This window comes from Capsicum annuum, chromosome 3 (genome assembly GCF_002878395.1).
Source record: "Capsicum annuum cultivar UCD-10X-F1 chromosome 3, UCD10Xv1.1, whole genome shotgun sequence".
Taxonomy (NCBI): domain Eukaryota; kingdom Viridiplantae; phylum Streptophyta; class Magnoliopsida; order Solanales; family Solanaceae; genus Capsicum; species Capsicum annuum.
This window is the reverse complement of record NC_061113.1, coordinates 267,708,092-267,731,599: the sequence shown is the minus strand read 5'-3', so window position 1 is coordinate 267,731,599 and position 23,508 is coordinate 267,708,092. Positions and strand designations below refer to the sequence as shown.

The window sequence follows — 23,508 nt, the reverse complement described above, 5'->3', positions numbered from 1 at the left end:
AAGGCTTAAAATTACATAGAAAAATCGCCAAAAGTTATAAATATTAATAAGTGGGAACCCATAACTAAATCAAGGGATAGTTTAGTGGCAGGAAAGGAGCCCCTCCGTCTCTGGGTGGCAGGTATCCTGTGGAATTAGTCGAGATGCGCAAGCTGACCCAGATACTACGGTTATCAAAATAAAAATTCCTTCGCACCAAACACACCCTAAAGTGAACACAAATATCATAAACGTTTAAACACGGAAAGATGTCAATTATGATAGATTATTAAAAAATAAAAAGGTAGAACGGTACCAAACAAAAGTTGTAAAACAGGGTTTAAAAAATAAAAAGATACCAAACAAAAAGTTGTAAAACAGGGTAATTTTTGTCTTCGGACTGTGGCACCACCTATCATTCATTTCTCGTAGGACCATGATTGTTACAAGTAATCTTAACTGGAAAAAATTAATCAGGTGTAATAAACGTGCTATAGTAATTCGCCAACTTATCATGATGGTAAAGGTTGGGTCCAAACTCTATATAAAGGACCAGAATACACATCATCAAAGTTGTAGCAACAAATATGAAGGACATTTTCTTCCTCCTCTTTATAGCCCTAGGAGCAGCCGTGGCATCCGCCACTCAAATCAACTGCTTGAGTTGGCGTCTGGCTGTTGAGACTAACAACATCCCTGACTGGAAAACTGTGCCCCTTCAGTGCAAAAGCTACGTAAGTGAGTACATGACTGGCCAACAATACCGCGACGACTGTAACGCTGTGGTTGACGCTGCAATCGAGTATGCAAAGACCCTTAACGTTTCCAAAGATGGAAAGGACCTTTGGGTGTTTAATATTGATGAAACCACCCTCTCTAACGTTCCTTATTATGCTCGCCCTACGGTTGGCTTTGGGTAAGTTTTTCGACTACTACTACTTTATGTAATTCAATTGAATACCCTAAATATAAAAAACGTTGTATACATGCATGCATGCATGGTTTACACAATAAACAATTTATTATGGTCAGGGCAACAAAGCCTAACGTGCTGAAGTTTGAATCATGGATTAAAGAAGGAAAATCACCAGCAGTGCCTGGCGCTCTACGCTTGTACCAAACGTTATTAGGTTTGGGTATCGAACCGATATTTATAACGGACACAAAAGAAGAATTTAAACAAGTGAGAATGGACAACCTAAAGAAAGTTGGCTACCATTCATGGTTCAAGTTCATTTGCAAGTAAGATAGTAATATTCTTGCAAACATATCCTGATTTTAGCTGGGTAAATGAATATGAATATTGACTGATTAAACTTACGCAGGGGAAAAAATGATAGTTCAATATACTCAGAGCATTCAGGCAATTGGAAAACTCAGAAAAGGGCGGAGTTGGTGAAAGCTGGATATAGACTCGTTGGCAACTTAGGGGGCTGGGGTGATATTATTATAGATTTTTTGATGCGCACTTACAAAATGCCAAATCCCATGTACTATTTTTAACTGCTGAAACTATATATTATCTTGAAATAAGGCTCTCGATCTCTAAAATGTAATTTCGAAATGCCATGACAATATTATTTGTAGATGTCAGTTAATTAATTGCACTATTATTGAGGCAAAATTGATTTCTTTTCTCTCTTTTCATTTTGCAAGATGACATTAATTGGAAATAAAACGTCAGGCTAATCCGGCTATAGTAAGATAACTAGCAAACTAGTTCTATATTCTCTCGACCTTGGACTTCATATAATGGGGCATGTATGTAAGGTATCTCTGATCAGAAGAAGAAATTCGAAGGATATTTAGAAACTGTTTAATATTAAAAACAAAATTATGTTATCCGTAATGACATATTTATGTAGATACATAAATATTTGACATGTTTAAGGTCAACAGTTTTGAAGGTTTAAATTCTTTCCAAAATTTTATATTCAATCAAACAACATGATCAATGAGAATTAATATTTGACGAGCATTAATTTTACAAGTAATACTTTATAGTAAAGCTAATAAATAGAGCATTGGATGCGATAATATCGCTTGTGAGAAATCGTTACGTTGGTCAAAAGCACTGGACTAAAATAAGTCATTCTTTCACCAAAGTAATATATTTATTGAACATATTAAGGTGAAGTACAAGGTACGAGTTCAAAATCCGACTCCTCTTCGTTTTTTAGTGTCTATTTTTCAAATTCTCACTTAGGATGAATGACAAGTATCCCATTTTATTATTGTCATTTGTCTCCGTTTAATTAAATAAAATAGGGGCCTAACCATGGTTAATTAATATATTAGATAATTTCATATATTAACCCTAGAAAGATTTGACAATCTCATGATTCTAGCAAGAATTCCTAATGATAATTATATCACTAATTAACTAAGAGATAATATATCGAAACATCCTTGAACTTGCAGTCAAAATTTACTTTAGACCCTTAACTAGTTGGGAAATTATATACCCTCCTTGACAATTTTTAAGTGAATTAAATACCCCCTTAAATTATATTACCACTCTCACAAAGGGAGGTGCACTACACACGCGTCCACGTCACTGCCACGTCATTGCCACGTAAATATTTATTTTAAAAATGATGCCACACACACACACATATATACATATATAAATACCCTTTCTTCTTCACCCCCTACCCTTCCTTCTTCTTCAGTTAGATCTCCCCGCCGCCCCCGCCCTGCTCTTCAACTCCCCCACAACCATTTTTTTCTTCTTCTCAGACCATTCCCCCCACCCCACTCCCCACCCCCTTTCTTTCTCCTCTTCTAACCCCCACCCCTGCTACGAAAAAGCCTTCCCCTTCATTTTTTTTTTTTCCATTAACACCATCAAGAGAACAACCATAAAGACATCAATTTAAGGTTTTTCCTCCATTAAAATATTATTTCAACCTTCAATTCTAACTCCTTCAACGTTTTTAACAGTCAACATTAACAAGGATGCTATGTGTGAGTAAATAACTTTTTTGAAAAAGTTCTGTATCTTTTAATCAAGATAGCATTCTAGAATTTTGGATTCAACCACCCTTCCGCTCCATTTTTCATAATCGAATTTTGGGTTCAACCACCCTTGTCAAAAGGCAAAACAGAATTACTAAAATAACAAAGTTGTCAACTTTGAGATAATTTTGACACAAATTTTCTATCAAGTACCATAAATTTCACAAATTTTTAACTTAAAAACATAAAAAGTTTCAGTAAAAAAAACTTCTCAAAACATTCAATTTCACCTTTTATGAAATTTCCCATGGCTTCGCCTCATATGAAGAAACGGGGTGGATGGGGGTGCCGGGTTACGAAAAAAATAGAGAAAGAAACGGTGTTGTGGGGTGGGGTGGGGGTGATGGAAATAGGGGAGGGGATTATATATATATATATATATATAATTTGAAATTAAGATTCTAGGAAACCTTATTATATATGTTTTCAAGAACTCATAAAAGAAAGTCTAGACCCTACGAACGTTTAATAATATTAGATTCAGAATATTATTGGTCTCAAAGAAGTTTAAAGGAACAACTTAACAATTTATATAACGTCTTATTACAACATAGACAATTAAGTATTAAATTATTCGAACTTTCTCCACAATCTAGAGAAGAAGTTTGGACTGAATTACAAGAGATAGATAATAGATTAAGAGAAGTTAGAGAACAAATAGCTTATACTAACCACGAGCTTTGGGTAGATAAGATTTTAAGAGATATGCACCCTTTTTATTTGGCTTAATGAATATACCACCTAAAAGTACAAAAACATTAAAAGAAATCGAAAATTATTTGTATAGTTTATATATAGAATATAAAAGACTTAGTACTACAAAAGAAGACCCTATAACATTAGATAAACTAATTACTACAATATCCGAATTAGAATATTATTTAATAAAACATCTTAAGACTAGAAATAATAATAAATGAAAAGACATCCTTTTGCTAAGATATTGGTTCTTCAATGAAGAAATAAAACAAAAGGCAGAGAAAGAAGAACTAGAAATATTTTTAAGTATTTATTTAGATTTATTAAAATGTATAGACACTTCACAATCAGAATTATTCAAAGAATATGTAAGTGAAATAAGTTGGGAATTACAGGGAATTAGTATTGACATATCTAATTATAATAAAAGAATAAGCCATTATAAAAGACTTTGTGACCAAGTAATTATTCCTTTAGGGTAAAAATACATGAAAACGCATCCTTTTGCGAGACAAATACAAATAGAATATAATCAATTATATAAAGAAATAAGACAAAGAAACGATATTTTAAGAATAGAACAAAGACTAATAAATCAAATAGAAATAATAGAAACTACAGAATTACCAGAAACAATCATTATTTCAGACTTTATAAATTTAGTAAATTGCATAAATCATATAAGTTTGCTAAAGGGTAGATTGGAAAGTATTAGATATTGTATAGACTATAGAAATTTTAGAATACAAACAATTAGAAAACAGGTAGTAACAATACACCCTCGTTAGGATAAAGAATAGTAGTGAAAAAATAGATAATTTAAAGAAGCTAGAATACTTAGATCTAACAATCCCAGCTGAAAAGAAATACAAACGTTTTAAAGATAATTCTCTTATTAGATGTAATTTTAACAACGGAAAACAGACATTACATGAAGAAAATCCATAATGAAATACCATTACAAATTTTATAATAAACCTAGGATAAAAGACTCAACAAGAAAATACAAAAATATTATAAACTCTGGAGATATTAGAAGACCTGCAAAACAAACAAAAGAAATTGTTAGATAAAATAGAATTAAATTTTGATTTCTTAAAGAACCAACAAACAGAATTAGACAAAAAATTCAAAGTTTTAATTAATAAAGACAAAGGTAATTTGGAAAATCTTGAAATAAGGCTAGTATTACAAGAGGTACAAAAAGAAATTAATAAAATAAAAAATATAATACTCTCATGAATGATATACTTCAAAATGAACTTTATCTAGCAATATTACAAAAGGCAGCACAGATCCAACCAAATCCCGAAGGATTATCAGATCATCAACCCCAGGGAAAAGCAGACTCTTTAATCATAAAATAAAATAATATTATAATTTTGTTACTATTAGAACTGAATAAGAATCTAGAAAAAGAAAAACAAAAAGACAGTCAAGATAAAAATATAGAAGAATTAATAGAACAACTAAAAAGGATAGAAATAACCCCTCAAAAAGAATTAAAAGAAGCTAAAATAACTAAACCAACTAAGCCAAAAGCATGGACCTTTTTCCAGCATCTCCAAGTAGAAAGATCAAGTTTTACTAGACAAAGATCAAGTTTTATCCAAAATAGTTTAACAAACAATGTGCTATCAAAAATAATAAATAAACCAAGAATGACTTCAAGACAACAGTTAGAAGAGGTAATAGACGTAGATATAGAAATACAATTATTTCAACAAAATAAATTAAAACTGTTAAATGCTAAAACATTATATAATGAAGGAATGTTTTCAAGAGCACAACTATATAGGCATTATAGAGAAGAACAGATGTGTGTTATCGGAGAAGATAGTTGTAGCATAAATTTAATAAGCTCAGACTCTTTAAAAGAAATTATAAAATTAAACATGAATCTTATGCACATGAAATTAATAGTAATAGGCATAAAAGGATTAACTAGAAAAAATTTAGGAACTAAAGTATTAATCACAATATATGATAATAGATGGTCAGACTCAGAAAGATCTATAATAGGAATAACTGAAGTAGACATGACTAATAATGGGGGACTTTTTTATTGTAGTCCAGACTATATGATAAATACTTTAGAATTTGGAAAGCATATTAAAATAGGTGTACATACTAAAGGATATGAAGAAATGAATAATGGAAATAATTTACTTATATGTGTAAGATTTATAGGAAAACTTGCCACTAACAGTAGTATAAAGTTTAATCTAAAAATAGACGATATAATAAGTTTAATGGAAAATAAAAGTATTAAATTATTGAAATCCTTAAAAATAAACTCAGAAAAATATGCAGGATTAGAATGGAATTTAGAAAGATCTACTACGAAAGAAATACTAAAGCCAACTGATCATTTAATGTATATAAACAGTAAAGAAAAAGTTTCAGTAAGATTCACAGACTACCAATACACAAATGAAAAAGAGACTGATGAAGAAATTGAAGAATGTGAGAATACTAATTTTATGAATATAGAAATATTAGAAGAAGGTTTTGAAGTAAATAAAGTTATAATAAAAGCAGAAGCTCTTTATGAAATAAATAGCAATAGCGTATTTAAATGCACAGGCTGTAAATTGGGACACTTAGACCTTGAGAAAATGAAAGAGCATTTTATAAAATATGAATTAATAACAGATAATTATGGTTATACACGTAAAAAGAAAATAAAAAGTGAAGACTCAGAATCGATATATAGTATAGGCGAAAGTATAAAAGAATTTATGGAAAGGGCGACAAGTTCCTTAAGCCCTTTCCAAAGAATAACCGGTACACAAAACGTACTATTAACAACAGAAAATTTATCAAGACATAGAGTATTTAGGACAAATCCAAACACTCTGATAGAATAAGACATTAAATCTAGAGAAAAAAGAATGTCAATAGAAGAACCCATTAGATTACAAGAAGAAGGTAATAAAGGAAAAATTCTAAATTTACCAGCTCATGACCCTCAGGCATGGAATAATGTAATAGACATATGAAAAAATGTAGTTGTAGTGGACTACATACAACATATACAGGGTAATCGAGAACGAGATGCAGAAATTATGTATAGATATTTAGAAACATTTCTAGGAGAAAGTACTAAAGCACTTTGGGAAGCTGTTAAGATTATATTCCCACAAGACTTTCAAGAATTGGTAGAATTAGGCTCAAATCCATACAATTTTGTAAACAAAGTACATACTCTACTAACAGGCCAGGATCCTAATAGTGGATTAGTAGTATTACAGCAAAGAGCTTTAATCAATTTAGAACAACTAAGCATTAATCATTGGTCAAGAATTAAAGAATTTTTAAATGATTACTTTTATTATTGTACAATTAGTGAAAACTCATTTGATCAGACTCTGGGAGCTAGATTATTTAATAAATTACCAGGGGCTCTAGGAAGAGAGATAGAAGAAAAATGGTCTAAGAGAGAAGGAGTAATACAAAACCCAAACAACCCATGATCAATAGGACAAAGAATACAATATGTAATGGATATATTACAAGAAAAATGTACAAATATACAGATACAAAAGCAATTAAAAAGAAGTGATATAGATTTTTATAAAAACATATATACTACACAACATTATGACCAAGAATATAAAAAGAAAAAATATAGAAAGGCATATAAAAAAGACTATCGTCCTAAGAAGAAATATTATTTAAGAAGATCAACTGCAAATCAGTCATACCTAGATAAGGATAAACATGTAAGAAAATATAACACGAGTAGAACCTACAAAAATAAATTAGAATGTTTTACTTGCGGTAGCATAGAGCACTTAGCAAATACTTGTCCAAGAAGAATCAATAATAAATTTAGGAATGCACAATTAATAGAAGATGTAAATGAAAATTTAATAAATGTAGACGAATATAAGTCAGATAATGAAAGTATATACTCTATTAGAAGTATGAAAGTATTTGAAAAAAAATAATTAAATCTGATTCTTCAGATTCTGGAGAAGAGGAATTTATAAATGAAATAGGATTAAAAAAGACAAATCCAGACTATTATGATTTAGTAAATTTGATAGAAGAATGTGAACATGAATTTGAGGAAGGAAAAGGATTAGACAGTAATCAGTGTTGTTTTTGTAAATGATTTTCAAGTAAGAACAAAAGGGCAAAATGTAGGAAATGTTACAAGGAAGGATGCATAAAATGTATAGAAAAAACCTCAGAGATCTTAAAAATTTAAAAATCAACAAACAATTTAAGTAATTTTCACAAGAAACAACCAGAACCAATAGTTAAAACACCAGACAATAAAATATTAGAATTAGAGGAAAGATTAAAAATATTAAAAATGAGAGTTTATAACCTCGAAAAACATAAAGAGGTAATTACAGAGGAAGATTTACTAGAAGTAGAATTATTAAATACATTTGATGAAAATAATAGAGTTAGACAAAAAAAAAATCAACGATAGTACCATTTGAAGGAATGGTATGTAATGAAGGAAAAAAATTAGTACAGTCAAAGTTTTAGCAAGAATAAAAATTAAAGACTATGAATTTGAGACTTTAGCTATAGTTGAGTCAGGATGTACAAGGAGCATTTTAAATAGTAAAATTTTACCAGCAAAATTAATTAAAAAATTGTCAAAACCTCAAGAATCCATGCAAATGGACGGAACATATAATACCTATACAGACTATATACTAAAAGCAAAAATAAGTTTTATTAATACTTGTGAAAAGTTCTACCAACCATCATATACACTTAGTGAAATACTAGTTAGAGATTTAAACATAAAAGCAAACTTTGTGTTAGGATTAGACTTTATGGTACAAAATAATGGAGGATGTTTAGTTACAAAAAATTGAGTAATATTCGCTAGTAATATCACCCACTCACCAGTGCAGACACAACCTACTTTAACTAAATATCGTTTTCTTAAGAATAAGCCAGATGGAAACTCAGATGACCAAATAAAACCCGAAATACCACTAGAACGTGATAAAGGAGAACATTGTACATGTAATGATAGTAAAAAGGCAACAATGTATGAAGAGTTACAAGATTTATTAGTAGTAGAAGAAATAAAAAAAGACTATACTTTAATAGAAATGGATACAGAATTATACAATTTTAAGAAAGGTATACAACAAATAGGAGTAATAAAAGATCAAAAAGACTTGGAAAAAATAATACAAATCCTAGATAAGTTAGAGATAATCGGAGAAAAACTCCTACAATATTGAGATTCCAATCAAATTACCTGCAAAATAGAAATAATTAATCAAGAATATACTATAAAAACAGCATCTATAGAAGCTACAAATGAAGATCTTAAAAACTTTGAAATACAAATAAAAGAGCTACTAGAATTAGGAATAATTAGAAGATCTACATCAAGACATAGGTCAACAGCTTTCATAGTAAGAAACCATTATGAAATAGTAAGAGGAAAAACTAAAATGTAATAGATTACAAAAGACTAAATGATAATACTGTAATGGATGGATATAAGTTACCAGACAAAACAGAATTAATAAATAGAATACAAGGAATAAAAATATTTAGTAAATTTGATTGTAAATTTGGATATTGACAGATTAAAATGCATGAAGATAATATAGAATGGACAACTTTCACATGTCCAGAAGGACATTTTGAATGGCTGGTCATGCCGTTCGAATTAAAGACGGCTCTTCTAATTTTTCAAAGAAAAATGGATAGTATTTTTAGAGACTATAAAAATTTTATATTAGTTTACGTAGATGATATTTTAGTTTTTAGTAATAATATGAGAGAACATTTAGGACATTTACATCAAGTTCTTAAATTAATTGTAGATAATGGAATAATAATAAGTAGAAAGAAAATGAAATTATGTAAAAATAGTATTAATTTCTTAAGAGTGGTTATTGGAGATGGTAGAATAAAATTACAACCGCACAAAGCTTAAAAGGTCTTAGAAATGTCAGATAAATTAGACAAAACTAAAGATTTACAAAAATTCTTAGGATTATTAAATTATGCTAGAGCTTTTATTAAAGATTTAGGAAAAATAGCAGGACCACTATACTCTAAAATAAGATCGACAGGCCAAAAATCTTTTAATATTGAAGACATAAAATTAGTCCAACAACTTAAGCGCATGATACAAGACATCCCAGACTTAACATTACCATTAGAAACAGATTATTTAATAGTTGAAAAAGACGGAAGCCTTCAAGGATAGGGAACAATATTAAAGACAAAACCCAATAAATACAGTGATAAAAAGGATGAAAAAATTTGTGCTTAATCAAGTGAAAAATATAAAAAAAAGGAATATTTAAATAGCATAGATGCGGAGACACTAACAGTAATTTATGGTTTGAATAGTTTTAAACTTTATATATTAAATAAGCCCGAAATACTAGTAAGAACAGACTGCGAGGCTATAGTAAAGTTTTATCAAAAAATAAAAGATAAGAATAGTAGTAAAAGGAGATGGTTAAATTTTCTATATGCTACTTCAATCTATAATATTGTTTTAGAACACATTAAAGGAAAGGATAATAACTTAGCTGATCATTTAAGTAGAATAATGAAAGAAGATAGCTAACGATTTTTGTTTCAGTATGAATACAGGGAAAGAAAAAGGCAAGGCAGGAATCTCATCATCCCAAGACTATCTAAAGACACTTATAAGCAACACCCATTTCAGACCACTTACGATGCTAGAACAACCAAAATTAGATAGAATATTTTTGGACCTCACAATTTGGTATGTTACGAACCATCCAACTTAACTTTCAGACGGAAGCCAGATGTGCAAGTGGACAAGCCCCAGATATGTCTACTAGACAATTTATGGATAGCATATAATAGAAGAGACATTAATTATTTTATTTTAATTCTAAATGCATTAAGTTACTATTTTACTGAGAAAAATACTTCTAACAGGTTTAAATTCTATGTTGTTCTCAGATGACAGTAGCAAGGCGTGTTTCAAACTTGGATAGAGGTAATGGACGCCATAAAAGATTATAAAACACCTCTTTATAAAAAATTTTATGACCTCTCAGAGACTTTAGACTATGTCCGAAGAAATCTGGGACCAAATTATTTTATTACTCCAACTTTAAGACCAGAAACACAAAAAATTTCTTAATATAATATTAATAAAGACACAGACAATTATATTTTGTGATCATTGTTCCTTTATGACCGAAAATTTTAAAAGACTGAATCAGGCCAATGAAGTTTTAAGACAAGATAGTGAAAATCTTGTAAAAGAAAAAGGATAAATGTTAGAACTTATAAGTATTTTACAAGACTGTATAAAAATCCTTCATTTTGAACTTTCACAACAGACTCAGCCAATTTATGAGACCCAGCCAAAGAGTTCTTCATCTTCTTTAAAAATGAAAAAATTCACTGTATTGGGTAATGATACAGCTCGTCCAGCTTAAACGGTAGCTGGTAAAGACTTCTCAAATCCGTTAATGAGTGTGCTTTGCCCAATGAATGCAGCAAGACCCACTGTATCGGGTAATGATACAATTAGTCCAGCTCAAACGGTAGCTGGTAAAGACTCATCAAATCCGTTGATGACTGACACTTTGTCAAAAAATATAGGGAGAATACTCCCAGCTAGTTTTAAAACCACAGGTACTCAGACAATAGATGAAGGAAGTTCTTCTCAGAATAAGAAGGGATTTTCATTAAGAAAAAAGAAAAATGAAAAAAGAAATATAGAAAAAATAGTTGTAGACTCAATAAAAAAGTTGTTAGCAGAACAATTGCCTAAGGAGATAGTAATGAATCCAGACCCACCAGAGAAAGACCCAGAATTTTCTTAATTCAAGAGAAGAGACAAGATTACCCAGAACAGGAATAAGACTTGGATTATCAGTCAGAGATAGTGACGAGTATGAACGAGAATACAATGGATCAATTTGTCCAAGACCCAAATACAAACGATGATTCAGCAATGGAGTTTGACTCAGAAGCTTTACACAATTTGGATATCTAAGTAATGACGATATCTACAAAAGACAAAATAACAGACGTATGCAATATCAGATAAAAAAATGGACGTAGGAGAATTAAAGAAAGACATTAGCCGCCGGACCCACCCAACATGCCAAAAATCTTATCTAGCATATTATGTAAGGATTTGAAGTCCACAAAGTATAAGAATTTGGAGTCCAAGGATGTCTATAAATACCCCTTTTATATAGAAGACTTAAACATATACCAAAGAGAGAGAAAAAAACAAGAAAAAATCAAGAGTAATAAAGTTCTCTAGCTCTTAGTTTCTAAAGTTAATATTTTCCTTCAAAACAAAAAAGAGTGTGTGAAAAATGTGAAAAAAAATTTTTGTTCTTAATTTTTCGGTAGCTGTCAAGTTTTCAGGGGACTCCCGAAAGGAAAACCTCACTTCTTCCTTAAGACATGTAAGTAGTAGTTACATAGGTTTTTGTATTTTTCTCCCAAGTTTGTAAATTATGTTTGAATGAATCAAGTTTATATTTTCCTTCACATGTGTTTTATTATTATTAAGATCCGGATCGCCGGTGATTTTTCGCCAGTTTTCTGATCTTGTAAAATTTGTAAATTACTTATAAAAATATCCTCAGTATATGGTTATTCTCTCAGTGTTTTAACAATAATGATGGATTAATCTGTAAATTCCTAGGGACTTAAAGTCCAAAGAAGATGAAAAATGTCTGTTGTTATTCTCTCGGAGTGTGATTAAAGAAAATATTGCTAAAATATCTAAAACTGAAGAGAAAGAGATGAACAGGGTATAAAAATTAAAAAAAAAAAATCAAAAAACCAAAAAATGCAAAAATAATATATATAAAAATTAACAATAAAAAAAATTTTAAAAAATCAAAAAATGCAAAAATAATATATATTGGGAGAAAATACACTTGGACCTTTATGACTTGAACACTTATACTGGACTAAGGACAATGAAGGAGGGAGTACTGAGTAGGACTTCACACCATTTTAAAACACAACCGCGAATACTCTGCTTTAATATCACGATAACTCTGCTTTAATAGCTTACTATTACTTACTTGCTTTAATAACTTAAAAACTACTTACCTACTTTAATAACTTGTTATAATAATATGCTTGCTATATTTATGTGTCTATGGTATTATACTAACTATATAATCTACGATATATTATAATACAAAATATATATTTACAAGTAATATATATTCTTGCTTATTATTATTACTAGTAGTAATATAACTTGTCTATATATAAGATTATAATATATACATCCTTGTTAATATTATATATGTAGAATACATATATAATATACTTACTAACATATATATATACTTAATATACATATATTCACTACTTATATATATCTGTCTATATTATCTATTATTATTATTATTATTATTATTATTATTATTATTATGTATTTGTCTTTATTATAGTCACTTGTCTATTTTATTTATCATCTGTTTATATTATTTATTATTATTTATCTAGCTAACCACTTGTCTATTTTATTATCTATCTATATTACCTGTCTATTTAGCTATATTACTGCTCACCTGTATATATATATATAATAAAAAAAAAGTGGGTCTTTTTTATTAAAAAAATTCACTCGCTTTTTTTTTTTTGGCCACATTAGTCATAGAGGGGGAAATTAATTCACTTTAAAGTTGTTAAGGGGGATAAATAATTACCCAATTAATTTAGGATCTAAAGTAAATTTTAGCCACAAGTTCAAAGGTGTTTCGATGTATTATCTCATTAACTTATCTCCTTTTCTGTATACCCTGAACCATGCATGATCTGCGTCGAACATAATTAAGTTTGTGGACAAGGATCATTGTTTATATATTCTTGAATTATCATTAATATTCTTCTTATTTTTTTCGTTTGACTATGGAACTGCGACAATTCAAGTGAATGATACAAGATTGATGGATATATTTAGTATTCTAGCCATGGTTAAGAATCAATCTGAATAAATTAAGTGGAGATGATTGATATTAAAATGAGTCACTTGTCACCCATCCAATTTAGAACGGGGAAACAGAGAGAAATCAAATCCATCACAGAATTCCATAATTTTGATTCAAATCCGATATTTATTTTCAAAACTTGTTTTAACTCAATCAATAATTCAAAAGGTCTCATATTACTCCCTCAGTTCAGCTTTCACAATTTTACTCCACATTGATTAAGAAAAATAATTAATAACATGACTATTTTATTATATTATCCTTATTAAATGATGTTTACATTGTATATTGAAATTAATTTAGAAAAAAAATAATTAATACTAAGGATAAAAGAGGAAAAAAAAAATTGTGTTTTCTTGATATGTCAAAAATAACAAGTAAAAGTAAAAATACAATTAAAAAATTTGTGAAAAATAAAACTAAACAGACGGAGTAGTAAATTCATAAATTTCAAATTTTTAACTCCGCCATAAATACCAATTACCACGATAAGATTTCTACTCTCATTTTTCAGCTTTGGCGAGAGAAAAAAGAAAAAACTATTTGATAAGTTATGTTCATTTTATTAATACTTCCTCCGTTTAAAAAAGAACGACATACTTTGATTTGACACAAAATTTAAGAAAATAAAGAAAATTTTTGAATTTTGTGGTCTTAAATTAAAATAGTGTCAAATGTACCAAAATGTTCTTTAATCTTGTGGTCATAAACATGTCATACGGAAAGTTGAAATTAAAGTATTGTCAAAAATAAAAAGAGATCATTCTTTTTTAAACGAATTAAAAAGAAACGGGTTAAAAAGAAAAATAAGTCATTCTTTTTATAACGGAGAGAGTACTAAATTTGAAAAGGCAATAATTGAAGATTGAGATTAAAGAAAAAAAAAAGAGTAGGTACGTACTACATGTAACGGAGTATAAGCCAAAATAGGGCGTTGTAGAGGGGCAGGGTCTATGGTCCATGTTAATTAATTACTATCAGTGAGAAAGATAGAAAACACGTGTAATGCCCCAGGTGGTTGAGTTGCTTCGAGGGGAAATTTTCATAGGAGAGATTGCGAATTCGATCAATTCCTAATGCCTTTTCAATCGAGCTCATCGCATGAGGTTTATCTATTGCGGTTTATATTTTCTGTGTGGTTTGTGAGCTATTCCATAATGAGGAATTTACCCAGTGCGTACACAGTACTCACCCGAAAGGCAGAGGGTGTAGCGACTACAGGTTTTCCTGGAGTTTAAAAAAAAAATGATTTATATTTCCTCCGTTTCAAATTATTCGTCCCAAATTGAGGTGACACATTGATTAAGAAAAATAATTAATAACATGAGTAGTTTACCATAGTACCCCTATTAAATGACGTTTACATTTTAATTTGAAGAAAAAATAATTAATGCAAAGAGTAAAAAATGAATTTTTTTTTTCTCTTCTTAATTAATGAAAAAAAGCGAGTAAAATGATAAATCAAATTAGAAAATTTGAAACGAATAATTTGAGACGGAGGGAGTATAATTTATGTAATTTTTAGATTTATATATGCTGGCTGTGGACCGGACAAGCAGTCCAAGTTTTGTCGTATAAATGGTTAAAAATAAAATGTTTTTTCGTGGCACTCTACACTAATTAATGACTAATCATTTCTTCTTTTCTTTTTCCAATTGTTGAACCACTCAGGATCTATAGTTTACTCATGATCGTCTGATCTCAATACATTTTCGCGGGACAGTTAATCTCAAAATTAACTAGTAATTTTAATTAAACGTTAGGTAAAATAATTTATATTTTATTTTGAAATTATTATCTCCTATTCCTCATATCAAACAGCTTCTTAAGGCGTGTTTAGTGTGAAAGAAATATTTTTTCAAGATATATGCAATCTTGAAAAAGAATTTCTGAAAAATAAGAGATTTTAGTACTATTTATTTTTTGATATTTAGTGCATAAACAAAAAATATTATTTCAAAAGTATATAATTTAGACAAATCTATATCTATAATCTATATCTATATCTATAATTTATAGTATATTAAAAGTGTGAAACCCCTTAGAAAAATGATTTGAACTTTTTGTCCTTCATTAAAAGACTCCGCAATAGACAAAATTGTCTATTCAGTTATTTTTTTCAATTATTAATTAATTATTAAGAAATTAAATAATGCAAAGATATATGGTAAATTGCTCTTAGTAGGTTTTGTTTTTTCCTTGTGTAGATGAAAAGGGAGGCTTAAAATATATGGTACGAAAAAATTTAAAAAATTGTCCTTTAACAAGTGCAAACCACAAACGTAATAACTTAAATTTTAACTTTTGATTAATAAAAACTCATCACAAATTTCATGTTAATTAGAATTTGATTAAGATAAAGAAACCTAACGTATATACTCAGATTTCTATATAAGGCAAAGTTTAAGTACTTTAATTTTTTAATATTAAATATTAAAGGAAGAATTAAATAGGATTCTACCATCCTACACCCTACAATAATTAACCTAAATGTAAAATTACATTGTTTTTAAAATTTTTGAATTTTAACATAACTCAAACAATTACAAGGAAAGATTTAGTAAGTTAAATTTTAGTTAATTCCAAAGTGAATATTAGGACTTCTTATATTTTTCGAATATGAAAAAATGTAATATCAATAACTTAAATTAATTAGGATTCTTTAGTCAACTTATTAGAATTACGTACATAGGTAAATATGAATCAATTTAGATTAGAAAAACATCTATTATAATTGTATTTAGAATTTATATGTAATAATCCACAAGGATTCATATTAGTCTAAATAAAAAATTAACTATTATTAGGATTCATATTGTTCTTATATCTAATCGGTCGTATTTATTGAGATGTTAAAGATACGGCTAAACTTTACTTATAATCATGGCATATCAAGTTATCAATTGGGAGTCAATTTCTTCTACTTCTACTTTTCTTCTTATTTTAGTTTTGATTCAAACCATCTTCTTGCATTATTCATGTTTTCTTACTTTGTATTTATATTATTTATTGTTGTATGTCCTACACATAATTGTAAACATTTATTATGTTACATATGATTGCTATCTTATATTTAAACGTAATCATAGACATTGTGCAATGCACATACGTATGAACTAGAATATAGTAAATATATATAAAAAATTTAATGGAGAAGATTTTCTATTTTTAGTTTAATTTCTAAATTTATGGCAATATTTTATTAAAGAAAATCCAATTTCAAAGAAATTATTATATTAGAAAAGTTCTATATAAATAAAAATTTAAATATTTTAGAAAAATTGGTAAAACTATTTTACGTAAAATAGATTTAGACTCCTACAAGAAGGAGAAGAAGAAAAAATTCTTTCAAAAACTAAATGCAATGCGTGACTTTTTTTCAATTAAAAAGGGACAGTGAACTTTCCCAAGAAAAAAAAAAGGTAGTATTCTTTGTTTAAGGTTAGGAATATTATTTTTTTACTATTATAATTTGGTTTAGGAGTCCTTATATTTATTTCTTTTTTCCTATTTTAGTAGTCATTTTTTTGATTTATACATATATCTTATTGGGTAATAAAACTTTGTGACGGTACTTTTGTTATTGGGTAACTTTGTGGTATTTGATTTCAAATTTTTATTTGTATTACGTTTTGATTTTATTGATCATAAATAATAAATTATCATAAATAATAAATCATCCTTTTATGTTTGTAAATAGTTTTGTTATTGGATCTCTAATGTAACGTGTTGATTTACTTTTCAGGTTTTGAATTTTATTTTCTATTACGTTGATTTTATTGATCAAGAATAATGAAATATCTTTTCATGTTTGTATATATCTAACTTTCATTACTGAATCTACAACATGATTTTGTTGTTTCTAGATTTTTTTTTTTTTTTATTACATTGAATTTATTGATCATGATTAACAAGCTTTCATTATTGGGTAACTTTGTAGTTTCTACTCAAATAATAAGTTTATGAATTTTTTGTGTAAAGGTTAGGTTTAATTGTATTGTTTTAATATCTTTATTATCGTATTATTTTGTTATAATTTACAGGTGGTAGAAAAATGTCAGTCGGCTTTGAAATTTTTTTTTTAGGTAAAAGTTAGGTTTAATTGTATTGTTTTGATATCTCTACTTTGAGAATTTTTTTTTTTTTTATGTGTGTGTGTGTAAAAATTGGATTTAATTGTATTATTTCGGTATCTCTATTATTGTTTTATTTTGTTGTAGTTGACAGGTGCAGGGTAGATAAAATTCGATAGGCTTTGATATATTTTTTTTTTGTAAACGTTAGGTTTAATTAAATAAATTCTCCATCTTTATATATTTAAAAGATGTTGAATTTAATTATTGTATTCTCCTTTATTATTTAAATAAATATCCTATTTAGTGAAACGTTTCAACTCATTAAATCAAGGTACACGCGCGAGGTGCGTATACCTAAACTAGTACTACTAAAGTTAGGAATTGGCGGTAAGGTGTAGGGTGTTGCATGTGATGTCGAGGATGATGAGAAATTAATGTGAAATGTTATTTGTAAACTTTGTTTTCCTATTTCAAGCTATTTTCCTCAGTTTTTGAATTAACCTATTATTCTAGAGAAAATATTTTTAAAAAAATTTAATCAACCAAATATAAAAAGATTGAAAAATTGAATTAATCTTCAAAAAATCACCAAATCAGCAGTCCAGTTTGAGAAACTCGCAAAATATACCTTGAAATGGTATATGCATTTTGGACAAGAATACGTAAGGTTTAGGCGAAGAAAAATAGTACTAATAATTTTCTCTCACAAAATTAAATGTCATTTTCTTTTAAGTGAAATTTATGTTCAAATATATTCAAACTGAAATTGAACTTCAACCAAATGCTTGTGAAGAATGTTTTATGTAGTATAGGTGTTTGCTTAATTATTTTATTTAATGACGTGTTTAGCATAGAATTTTAATTGAATTATATTCAAGTAGAACATTACTACATGCAATAATTGGGACTTTTTTGAGATGATGTGAAATAAAGAAAAAGGAGAGCAGACGACGTACATAAATAAATTATAGGTGGTACTGGTCCAATTTTGTCATTTTTGTCTCAGATAAAATTGAAAGTCGATACACTGTTCTACTATATGTTATGATTTTTTCCCTCTAAATAACATAAATACCAATCCTTTTGAAAGTAATTATTCTCTCCCACTTTTTAAATTACTTTGCTCTTTCTCTATTAATATACATAATATAATCGATATATATATATAGCATTCTGTGTATATGTTAGAATTTTTATAATATGTTTAGGGAGTTAGAATTTTTTGTAATATTAAAAACATAAGTTGTATATTTGTATAATTTTTAGTTTTTTTTTCAATTTTAATTTTAATTTTTAATTTTCAATCGAAGGAATAAAGTGTTATTGTAATTACTTTTACTTTTGAAAGAAAATATAGTTCTCTTATATTTGGCTAACCTTTTTTCTTTTGAGGAAAGGTTTTGTACCTTTATAAATTAAAGATTCTCTTCTTATTTCATAATACCATAACATTCACAATATAATTATTTAGAGAGTTTTGTTTAGGAAAAAATTCTCTCAATAGATTCTACGCTTTTTTAATATTCGTTTATTAATGTAGATTGTTTGATCAAACCATATTAACATTATGCTTAGTATGTTTTTTCTTGTCGTCTGAATTGTCACCTTCATAATTTGTAAATTAATAGCTCTGCATGATATCTTCTCGATTTCGAACATAATAATTGATATTAGAGCATATGATCTCAACACTGACGGTGCTTGATTAGGTAATCCAGGCATAGAGGGTATAGGAGGCACCATTATAAACCATCAAAGTAATTGAATTATGGTTTCACTAAGGGATTCCCACACACAACCAATAATCAAATGAAGCTTTTGGCTCTCCTCGAAGGTTTCAAGTTTGTGGAGGATAAAAAATTATTCCCTGTTGAAATCAATGTGGATTTCATGGAGGTAATTCATATGTTAAAATTTGGTAATATGCATTATAATCCTATCCTTGAATCTTGCAGGTGTGTGCTGAGAAGGGTGGGACATCCACCAGTGAGCCACTGTTTTAGAGAGCAAAACAATGTTGCAGACTGGTTGGCTAAACAAGGAACGAAAAGGAAAAACTTTGGACGCACTAACTTTTTGGCAGTTCCTTCGGTGTATTCACAACAACATGTCTGGACAGACATTCTATGAACTGATTATACTAGAAAAATCAATCCTTGTACTAATTATCAGGACCCTAATACTCATATTTTTGTACCCGACTAGGAAGTCGACAGTCTGTACTAAACCTATTTTGTTCTTAATATATCCTTACTTACCAAAAAAAAAAAAAAAGATTCGATGATTCAGATTAGGACATGTTGAGATCAAAGTTTCAACCAACTTGGCGGTAATGAAGATTTTTCGTCAAAAAGAAAAAGGAAGTTCAAATACTACATGTGGAGCGAATTCTCAATCATATTTTCAACAACTTGTTGCTACATATTTTAAAAATAAAGCTCACTTTTAATGGACTCCAATATTTTTAATCCAAAAGGGTTCATAAACAACATAAATTTCAATAGTTTGGAGCTTAATTACAGAAAATTACGATATTTTGCATAATTAATGAAAATTTCAATTTTGAATTTGTCGAGATACATAATTAACTTTCGATACATCCAACGAAGATACATTACTTCCTTTGTAACGATACATAATTAGCTTGTGATGCATTTTTTTCGATTTTGAATCTGTCGAGATATCTATTTATTAGCTTTCGATGCATCTCATGAAGATACATAATTATTTGAAATTTTTGTAATTACTTTTTAAGGGTGAAAATTTTGTAAATATGATAAGTTAAGGTGTATGTTTATGTTATTTTTTCATATTTTTAATCCAAACGGACTTCATTTTTAAGCATGCCAAACAACATTAATGAAGACTATGTGAAGAACAAAACTAATGCATGTGAAGAAGGCGAATCAAGTTTAGTCAAGAAAATTCAGTCAGAAAAGAGAGATTTGTTAGGATTTTCGCGTTGATTTTCTTACCTAATTTGACTTTAATTTTCATATGAGGGAAAGTCAAAGTATTATCATAATTTTTTTTACTTTTTCTGAAAGGAAAATATAATTATCTTTCATATTTGGCTAACCTCTTTCATGGATCAAGATTTTTTTACCTTTATAAATTAAAAACCTCTCTTCTTTTCAACAATACAATAACATCCACAATGTTGTCATTATCTTATTTGAGGGGAAATTTTTTTTCAATAGGTTCTATGCTTTTTCAATATTAGCTTATAAATGAAAGTCGTTTGATCAAATCATAGTAATAATATGTTTCTTAGTGTTTTTCTTTGTCGTTTGGTTATCCTCTTCATGATTTGTAAAACAATAGCTTTTGCATAATGCCCTTTGAATTTTGAACTCAACACTATAATGGATAAGATGGGGGAAGCAAAACTTAGATAATTTGGATATGTGAAGATGAGATGCATATATTTATACTATCTTAAAAGCATGAACTCTAAAACTTTAAAATGAAATTACTAAAATATCTTTTATTAAAACCTAATCATCCTATTTATTTATTTTGCTTTAAACAAGAGAAACAATCTCAAACCCCACTAGGATACGAATGTTCATAACAGTCGCACCTTTTATTTTTAAGTAAAACATCTATGCCAAAATCAGGTTCACATGTCTATAAAAGTTTTTGAAAAAAAAAAAAAAACCAAAATCAATTTATGCCAAATACTACAATGCAACTTCTCTTCTGGTGAGATTTCCTAATTAGTTAATGAAAGACAACACCACGACCAATCTAAATTTTTCATGACATTAATATTTTTATTGTTATGCTGACATGAAGAAACAAACTCAACTTAAAATAGTTCTCTTGTTATCCTTGAGGAAAATAGCAGCGATGATGTGAAACAGAAAAAATAATACTCCTATCTTGAAGTTGCTCAAAATCTGCATGAAGAGAGAGACTACTGATAGTCCATAATTAGGATTTGTTTTGGGTTTTGACTGTGCCAAAATCTAAGGAGACGAACATATTGGAACCTAGATGGAAAGAGTTTCTTTTGGGAAATCAACTCATGTATGGCAACTTTTTATACGAAGACTGAAACATCTTTCTCAAAGTAAATTGTGATGATTTCAAGAAGCAACAAAAATTGTATTTTACACTCTTTACTCATTCTTTTGGTATTTATCTTTTTTGATCTATTGCTCCAATATTTTTAATGCAGTTAGGATATATATTCATCTATAATGAATTTTGTCTCTTCTATAATATTACGATTAGAAATAACTAAATTACTAAACTAATGAAGGTTGTAGAAGATTGCATTGCTGGTGAGAACATAAATAACATAAATAAATACTTGAAAATATATAAGAAGTTGAAAATAAGTATTCTTTTACATGTTTTTATAGTGGTTCAAAAAACTTTTATGTGCACCGTATTTAGAGATTTATTGAAAGCTGAAAGTTCTATGACCTGTACTTAGAGGTGTCAAACGGGCCGGGACGGGCCAACTCGGAACCGGCCCTTCCATTTTAACCGGGTTGCGGGCCGGTTAAGGACCGGGTTTGACGTTAATCGGGCCGGGCCAAACAGTTAAAAAAAATTAAAACCTACCCTAACCCAGCCCACTTAACCCAACCCGGTCAAACCCACCTAAACCCAGTCAAACCCGGTTAAAAACTGGTCAAACCCGTTTAAAAAATAAATAAATAATCCAATATACACTATATACACTCCAATATACAATATATATTTTTAAAAAAATATATAAACAATTACACATGTATACGTACCATTCAATATATAATTATATATGACTATACGTACTACTTTTAAATAAAACATATGCTATAATAGTATAATATATATATATACACTACAATATATATATATATATATATATATACTAATTTATAAAACATATACACATGTATACGTTAAATATATACTACTTTAGAAGATATATACACGTATGTATGCACCATTCAATATATATGTACTGCTTTATATAAAATATATACTACAATATAAATATATATATATATATATACAACAATATGTATATATATATAGTTACATACTAATTTATAAAACATATACACTTGTATACTTTAAAGATATACGTCTATAGAAGATATATACACATATATACGCACCATTCAATATATATGTACTACTTTAAAAAAAGTATATACTACAATATATATACTAATTTATAAAACATAAAGTAATGTATACGTTAAATATACATGTCTATAGAAGATCTATTCACACATATACACTCTATTCTATGTATATGTAATACTTTAAATCAAATATACTATAATATATATACATTACAATATATATTTGTATAGTTATATACTAATTTATAAAACATATACACATGTATACGTTAAATATATACTACTTTAGAAGATATATACACATATATACACTCTATTCTATGTATATGTAATACTTTAAATGAGATATACTACAATATATACATTACAATATATAGTTATATACTAATTTATAAAATATATACACATGTATACGTTAAATATACATGTCTATAGAAGATCTATTCACATATATACACTCTATTCTATGTATATGTAATACTTTAAATGAGATATACTACAATATATATACATTACAATATATATTTGTATAGTTATATACTAATTTATAAAATATATACACATGTATACGTTAAATATACACGTCTATAGAAGATCCATTCACATATATACACTCTAGTCTATGTATATGTAATACTTTAAATGAAATATACTATAATGTATATACATTACAATATATATTTGTATAGT

The 23,508-nt window shown here is 28.2% G+C and overlaps 1 protein-coding gene and 1 long non-coding RNA gene across 2 annotated transcripts; both read left to right on the top strand.

Moving 5' to 3' along the window:
- The first annotated feature begins 566 nt into the window (after positions 1 to 566).
- On the top strand, positions 567 to 1,482 carry LOC107861779 (acid phosphatase 1). The gene is made up of 3 exons (XM_016707147.2): positions 567 to 895; positions 1,012 to 1,221; positions 1,305 to 1,482. The coding sequence occupies exons 1-3, from the start codon at positions 567 to 569 to the stop codon at positions 1,480 to 1,482; spliced, it is 717 nt and encodes a 238-aa protein (XP_016562633.2).
- A 10,415-nt stretch (positions 1,483 to 11,897) lies between these two features.
- On the top strand, positions 11,898 to 20,222 carry LOC107861781. The gene is made up of 2 exons (XR_001671850.2): positions 11,898 to 12,107; positions 19,687 to 20,222. It is a non-coding gene; the product is annotated as an uncharacterized LOC107861781 (long non-coding RNA).
- Positions 20,223 to 23,508: the final 3,286 nt, after the last annotated feature.

Coding starts and splice junctions, on each gene's coding strand:
- LOC107861779 (XM_016707147.2), top strand. CDS start 567: ATGAAGGACATTTTCTTCCTCCTCTTTATAGCCCTAGGAGCAGCCGTG. Junction 896..1,011: donor CGCCCTACGGTTGGCTTTGG/GTAAGTTTTTCG, acceptor TATTATGGTCAG/GGCAACAAAGCCTAACGTGC. Junction 1,222..1,304: donor TGGTTCAAGTTCATTTGCAA/GTAAGATAGTAA, acceptor AAACTTACGCAG/GGGAAAAAATGATAGTTCAA.